Below are 7499 nucleotides of genomic sequence, written 5' to 3'. Positions count from 1 at the left end.
GGCGTCTCTAGCACTCATCGCGACCATTGTAAGCCATCTATTGTTTACTTTTCTTCTGGGTCGCCATTATTAGGTTATAATTTACGAGTCTGCATGCACTTAATTTGCGACTTATTCATGTATTCATCTTGAACAGTCACGGCATATCTAGAACAGTCACGGCATATCTATTTTATTCACTCCTCTAGAGCAAACAATCTGCCAACTTTGTAGTTTACGTTAAGTAGAAGACAAAGTTTTTCCATAAACTTCCATTTGCATGATAGCGATAGAATATTTTTTAAGTTATGTATATTTACCCACTTCATTTAACCCTACCTAAACCGGGGGGGGGGCTAAAAGTGCCCGCGGCAACTTTGATGTCACCTAGCGTCTGAACGGCTAGCCGTAGAACGGCCAAACTTGGTGACTTTTCCTAGAATATTGTTGGCAACAATTCTCTATCATTGGAATATGATGATAATTTTTCGTGTTGCCATGGCAACGGGTTTCTGACAGGCATTTTTTGCTAAATTTACTACTTTTTGTTTCGACAATGGAATTTAATGGGTTTTATGTCAAGTAACTCATGGTTTCTAATATTAATAACATCCCATATAATTTTATGTAAATTTTATCATTAAATATGCATAAATTATGCTAATTTGATGACGTCATTGGCCAAAATCCAAGATGGCGGACCATATCATTAGAACAGGTATATACAGGTTATTTTCATTAACATTTCATGAAAACTTCCATTTCTTTTTGCAAAAAATGTTTAAAGGAAGGTCTTTAGTATGTTTACAATGTATTTAAGGCTTTATCATTAAAAAAAAACTATTTTTGAAAATTCAAGATTGATGATCCAAGATGGCGGATATCTTAAATATGCGTGACGTCATTTTATGACGTCACCGGTGTTGCTATGGGCAACATAAGACGTAGTACACCATAATATTCTGTCATAAACACTTTTGGTACAGTTATGTTGAATAACATTTAGTTTTCAGGGAAAAAACTATTTAGACGGTTTTGGCAATTAAAATCACATTAATGACGTCATAATGACGTCATATTACGTCATAACGACATAGAATTGTAGATATGATAAATTTTCACTAGTACACCATTCTCTGAAAATTTGGTGGTCATACGACATACCGTTCGCGAGTTCTTAAGGGGGGGGGTCAAAAGAGCCCCCTTCCCGTCCCCCCATGTCAAAAAAAGCCCGGTCTAGGTAGGGTTAAATGATTCAAAGAAATGTATATCTCTTTGACAAACTGTATTTCTACTATTACTGAGAAACGAGAGCAAGCTTAGTATACTAGATGTTCATATGCACGGTTATTTATATGATTGTCAATACGTGACCTGTATTTAGCCCAACGAGGCAAAATGTACAATAAATGTCTTCTTTTTTCGTTACTCCCGGATTGTGTAACCCTGCATGAAGATGGGAGATTGTTTTGACAATTGATTGGTCAAAAAATGGCGTAATACTTGCCCTAATTTCCGAATTATTGATATTTTATATTGAAAATTTGGTATACGTCGTGATACAGACATAAACCTGCATGTTCTGTAGATATACCCATCATCTTTGTTTTCCAGTCTGCTGAAAGCGAAATCCAAGCCGCTATCGTGGGGGCCAGTGTTGCGGGTATCGCTATCGTTTGGATCATCTGGGGAGTTTTCTTCATCCTGACGGTAGGGCATTGTCAATCAATCAGTCATTCAAGTTGTTGTTTTAAAAATAAAGCAGAAAATTTTATGGCCATTCTCTCATTGGTTGAACTGCTGATTGTGATTAACAGTCAGGATCAGTCTATTGCCGTCTGTATTTCACAGGTGTACGGCTGCCTTGTGGTGATTTCGCACTACCAGAACCTCCGTGACGCGGCAATGGGACAGGGCCAGCAGCAGATGGTGGTGATTGGGAACCAACCCGGCATGGCAGGCAACCAGTCTTACATGGTGGGCAACCAAACCGGCATGGCAGGCAACCAGCCCTATATGGTGGGTAACCAACCCTATATGGTGGGCAACCAACCCACCATGACGGACAACCAGCCTTACGGCAGCCAACCGGTCATGGAGAACAAGCAACCCGCTATGATGGGTCCCCAACCGGGTTTGGGCCAAGAATCCCACGACGTAAGTACATTCAATTAGTATCCCGTGTGGGTCCTCTTTGGATAATCAATATTTCCCTGTACGGAAATATTGTTTTTGGTGGCGGAGCTGTTGGTTTGTGTGTATGGGGGTCTTTGGCTATCCACAAAATTTATATTTCTTTGTGGACAGCCAAATTTATATTAGTGTGGCGTGCGCGACTCGGAACCTAGGAGTCCCGGGTTCGAGTCCTGACATGCCACCGATCTTGTGCCCTTGGGAAAGGCACTTCACACTACTTTCCTCACTTAACTCGGGTGAAAATGAGTATTGTCCTGCCATATATTTGTCCCTTGTGTTATTGGCGGCATTAATATAGGATGATAAAACTTGAGTGTGACGCCACCACGTCTAGTGATTACATGTTGGAATAATAAAAAAAATTATATTTCTTTGTGGACAGCCAAATTTATATTCCTTTGTATGTGGACAGCCACATTTATATTCCTTTGTGGACAGCCAAATTCATATTCCTTTGTGGACAGCCAAAATTTCTATTCCTTTGTGGACAGCCATATGTATATTCCTTTGTGGACAGCCAAATGTATATTCCTTTGTGGACAGTCAAATGTGTATTCCTTTGTGGACAGCCAAATTTATATTTCTTTGTGGATAGCCAAATGTATATTCCTTGTGGACAGCCAAATTTATATTCCTTTGTGGACAGAAAATTTGTATTCCTTTGTGGACAGCCAAATTTATATTCCTTTCTGGACAGCCAAATTTGTATTCCTTTGTAGACAGCCAAATTTATATTCCTTTGTGGACAGCCAAATTTATATTTCTTGGTGGACAGCAACAATTATATTCCTTTTTGGACAGCCAAATTTACATTTCTTTGTGGACAGCCAAATTGCTCCTACGGCCGGCGGCTACTGAACAGAGAGGAAGACTGAGAGAAATCTTGGCAGAGTAGGTTAATAATACATGGGGAGGGAAGATGAGTGAAGGTAAAATGGAAATACACAAGAAATGTGGTGAACCAGCAAAATGCTTGACTGTACGTGGATGGGCAATCCAACAGACAGAATTGCAGGCCGAACGGGCAAAGAAAAAGGGGGCGTATTCGAAAGCCACGAAACCAAAATATACTTTCCGGATGTCTGTAATGTCCATTTTCTGTTTGTTGGTTTACTTTGCTGTTCTAAATATATTAATACCGTTTTACTTTACTGTCTACTTCTAGGTAAAGCTGTAGAGCGATGGAGGAACTGCATCACTGAGACAACACGAAGATCCACTGCTATTTCATTAGTGCAGCAATGCTTTTACCTAGCACTTTTTCTAATAGTAATATAATGTAATGTATTGTATTGATACGTAAAGCAAATGGGTAGAAGAACATATTACATGAATGTATTGATCCTACAAATGCAAGTTAATTGTACTATGCGTAGTTTTGTATGGGCGATTAAACTAGAGAAAAAAGGAAAGTGTTCTGGCAGATATAGATCTAATCGATTCACGGTGTGTTGAAATGTGGTTACGTATTCTGCTTCTTAGGCAAATTCTATGAACCGTCTGCAAAATGAACGATATTTTAGTTTTTTATGTGCCTTTTTCGACGTTCAGGTAAGGCCACAGCAAGTAATTTTCATGGGAGACATCAGCACGCGCATTGTTTTGTCTGATTTTGGAAAAACAACACAAGAAATTCTATGACACTCTGTCAGTAGTCAATGTGCCAAAATGGGCAAAAATTTCTGTTGCCATGCTGGCACTTGGATAGCAAATAGACTTCAAGACGGAAGACACGACAGGGCTCTGATTTATTGATTAAAAACTTAAATGTTTCAATGACAATGGATTTGTAATTCTGTAGTTGACAGAAGCACAATGTAGGTTTCATTAATTGTTTAACAATGTTAATGGTGTCTGTTCATGTCGAAAGTTGAACATGTAGGAATCTTGTTTTTTTTTGCCCGCCTTGTTTTTTTTCGTCCTATCGCATTTAATGTGGAGTCTGTGGAGGATGTCATCCATAATATTTACCTCACTCTCTCCCATAGCTTAGTCAGCCGTCGGGACAGCATGATGTTAAGCCAAGTTCTTCCACTGCTGGCGGTCATCCGCCAGTCTGGCCATCTGGTTGGCGGTTAGACCGGTCCACTCCTTTAAGTCTGTAATCCATGACCGACGGGGACGTCCCCGCGGCCGTGCGCCTTACACCTTACCCTGAAGAACTGTATGTGACAGTGTGCCTTTGGCCCTAGACACATGTCCGAACTACTTTGACTTTTTCTTCTTAGCTTTGGTCAGGAAGCTGTCGAGTGGGCCTTGCAAGGTGTGAATGCGTTCCATGACCTCTTTGTTTGTAGTGTGTGATGTCCAGTGAACCCGTAGCAGTCTGCGATAACAGTTCATCTCAAACGCATTCTATTCACTTTAGCCGCATTCATGGTCCATGTCTCAGCACCATACAAGAAAATTGATAGCACGAGACAACGTAGTAGGCGTATCTTTGTAGGCATGGAGATACTATGATTGCACCAGATGTGTTTTAGCTTTGACAGTGCAAGGGTTGGCTTGGCAATCCTGACTTTTACCTCTTTGTCTGAGCTGCAGTCTTCTGTCTGGACAGAACCGAGGTATGTAAACTTATACCAGCATTTACCTGCTGTGGCCTAATGTTGGAAATAATTATAGACTCTTCAGGACCCCTAGGCTCTTATCAAAGCCTTTTTGATGTTTTAGCATCAACAAAGCCTACGACAATAACAGTCTCGTCCATAAAAATCATGGCCAGGTCCACACGTGACCATCGCTAATACTGATTAACAGCCCTGATCGTCCTGTTGAATTGTGTGTAGTTTGCAGTTGTCCATGTACGAACATATTTGTCGACAACTATAATGGCTATCTTATTGGTCTGTATGCCAAATATTACTGATAGGGAAATTTAAAAAAAAACACGTTGCAGCACAAAATGAGTGCTATTATAATTATATTTTCCCAACCAAGCTGATATATACATGCATGTACCTTCCTAAAAAAATCGCAGAAAACGTTTTTTAAATTTGGAAAAAAGAGCTTGATTTTCTTATTTAATGCAGTTTTTATATTTTGGAATTTACCCATAGCAACGACTCGCCCACTCAAACATGTAATTATATAATCAGACCTTGTTGCTTTAAATCGGCAATACTAGACCTCGTTATTTATGTTTCTGTATTATGTGTATACTTTATATTATTTGATAAACTAGAGTTCCCAATCGAATACCTTCGCCAAATGATGTTAGCCTTTATGACTAAGAAAGTATAACCTAATTCCCTGATTGTGAAAATAGGATCCTCAATTGCATGAATTATATACGCTATTCTACACCAAAAGATAGTCTTATCGTAACAAAGAATGACGTTATAGTATTTTCTTAAAATTATGGAAATGACGCTCTTATTTGAATGAGTTATCTTTAATGATGATTACCTTCACTTAACTTTTAGATTCCCTAGTATGAAATTCCAGGCAGTTACCACAATGGAATTATTATGCAATAATTTGATAATTGCAATATCATTATGTCAAGCATCCCTTAAGCTACCTACATACTAAAAAAAAAAACGACGATCCATCAATCAGTTTTTGAGTTATCTTTCTTTAACCATTTTTCAAAAAAAAACGCCCCTGCAGTTCCAGAGCAAGCAGCTAAGGGGCTCAAAATCATGTCGTTTGTCATTTCACTGTCATTTCATCCCCGGCACAAGAGCTATCTACCAGCCCTCCGTAATATTTATTGCAAGATACATGTATACTGTTAGTAACCCATTTGTTGTCACTTTTATGAACAAAGAAACTAAAATAAAAGTCCACGTTATTCAACTAAGTAATAGGAATAAGCAACATGGGATGTAACAGACTTACGAATTTTTTTAAACGATAAATAAATTATCGAATGGACTGTTATATGCAAAAATGTTACATGCCATGCAAAGAAATATCTGCATTAATGAAGAAGTTATGCCTGCACTAACACACTGACGTGTTGTTAACATTTCATGACGTCATTTTCATGTTAGTGTTGCCCCCAGGGGCGACATAGGTCTAAGTAGACGTCAATATCATCTTTTGTTACTGTTTCGGGCGTTAACCTTAGTTAAGGATGACTGCTTCACCTGTAATTTACTAAGGTCGTATTTTTTGCTTGTCATTTCTCTATCTTCTTGTTGTCTCAGTGACGAAACCCGACGCCGAGAGACATTCAAATCTGGAAAAGACGAAAAGAAATGCAAACCAAGGTACATGACATGCAATATATACTTCTAGTAACCAATATATTGTCATTTTACGTGGAAAGACCAAAAAATGATAGTCATTTAATTTAGCAATTAAGATATACAAAATGAGATATAACAGACCGAGGAATTTCTTTTAACGCATCACATTTTGCGTAGTATTACATAACGATGTAAACAAAATCATAACAATGCCTGCTATGCATTAACTTATTGAATTGACTGTTACATGGCACGTAAAAAATTGCCTGCATTATTAAGAGGTAGTGCCTGCCCTAATATACAAACGTGTTCTTAACAACACACAGTTTTTGGTCTGGTAAGAAATGTGCTGACGGTCAAGACAACAGCCGTGGAAACAAAAACGAGTAAGTGCATATTGCGATTGGACTCAGGCTTGCTTGTCATTCACAATCTAATAGCCGCGTTTAAAACAGATTATCAGAAAATAGATATACAAAAATAACCTGTGTAATACATGTAAATGTTCATCGTACATGTAGGCGTTGACCAAAACAAATTTCTGAAAAATTCAGAAGTGAAACTAAATTAAAGCAAGCAGGGCAAATTTGTAGAATTTCTAATTTGCATACTGATCATAAAGTATATGTTTAGTTGATTATACACATTGTTGCTTTTTCATACGGATTATGGCATGTATCATTTAAGGACTGTTCAATTTTAGAGCGAAGCGAAAGTCAAAGCATATATAGTTGATTGCAGGCCTTGTCACAATTTCTCTCTATTCTCCTTTTCAATTTTACTTTTGCCATCTTCGTAGTGATCAAGACGGCATAAAGGACAGCAAAATGGCGAATCCGAGGGTATGGTTTAGTGGCTCAAGGAACAAAAGAAAGGGAGAAGGAAGGAAAGAAATGCAAACGCAGACATGTGAATTAGAATAAGATACGACATATTTTGGACACATAAATGCAATAAAAAGTATAACTACGTAACCAATACTACAAAAATACAAACGGAAAGATAGCCAACATGTATATTGTTACCCCGTGAAGGAGGTCAGGACCTCCGGTCGGAGTGTTGTGATCGGCTGATTTTTCATGTTCGCAGTCAAAACACTGGGTTCTCTTTGTGTAATGGGCACGCAAT

At 38.4% G+C, this 7499-nt stretch overlaps 1 protein-coding gene across 1 annotated transcript; it reads left to right on the top strand.

The window, feature by feature from the left end:
• The first annotated feature begins 6 nt into the window (after window positions 1-6).
• On the top strand, window positions 7-3944 carry LOC109472029 (41 kDa spicule matrix protein-like). The gene is made up of 4 exons (XM_019771599.1): window positions 7-28; window positions 1594-1689; window positions 1831-2136; window positions 3341-3944. Exons 3-4 carry the CDS (start codon window positions 1885-1887, stop codon window positions 3350-3352), a joined length of 264 nt encoding a protein of 87 aa, XP_019627158.1. The 5' UTR covers window positions 7-28; window positions 1594-1689; window positions 1831-1884; the 3' UTR covers window positions 3353-3944.
• The last annotated feature ends 3555 nt before the right edge of the window (window positions 3945-7499 follow it).

Source organism: Branchiostoma belcheri, unplaced genomic scaffold (genome assembly GCF_001625305.1).
Source record: "Branchiostoma belcheri isolate BF01 breed outbred unplaced genomic scaffold, Haploidv18h27 scaffold261, whole genome shotgun sequence".
NCBI lineage: Eukaryota > Metazoa > Chordata > Leptocardii > Amphioxiformes > Branchiostomatidae > Branchiostoma > Branchiostoma belcheri.
The sequence above is the reverse complement of the archived record's forward strand: the minus strand, read 5'-3'. Positions and strand labels throughout refer to the sequence as shown.

What these genes read in the sequence shown, in the direction of transcription:
- LOC109472029 (XM_019771599.1), top strand. Translation starts at nt 1,885, where the DNA reads ATGGGACAGGGCCAGCAGCAGATGGTGGTGATTGGGAACCAACCCGGC.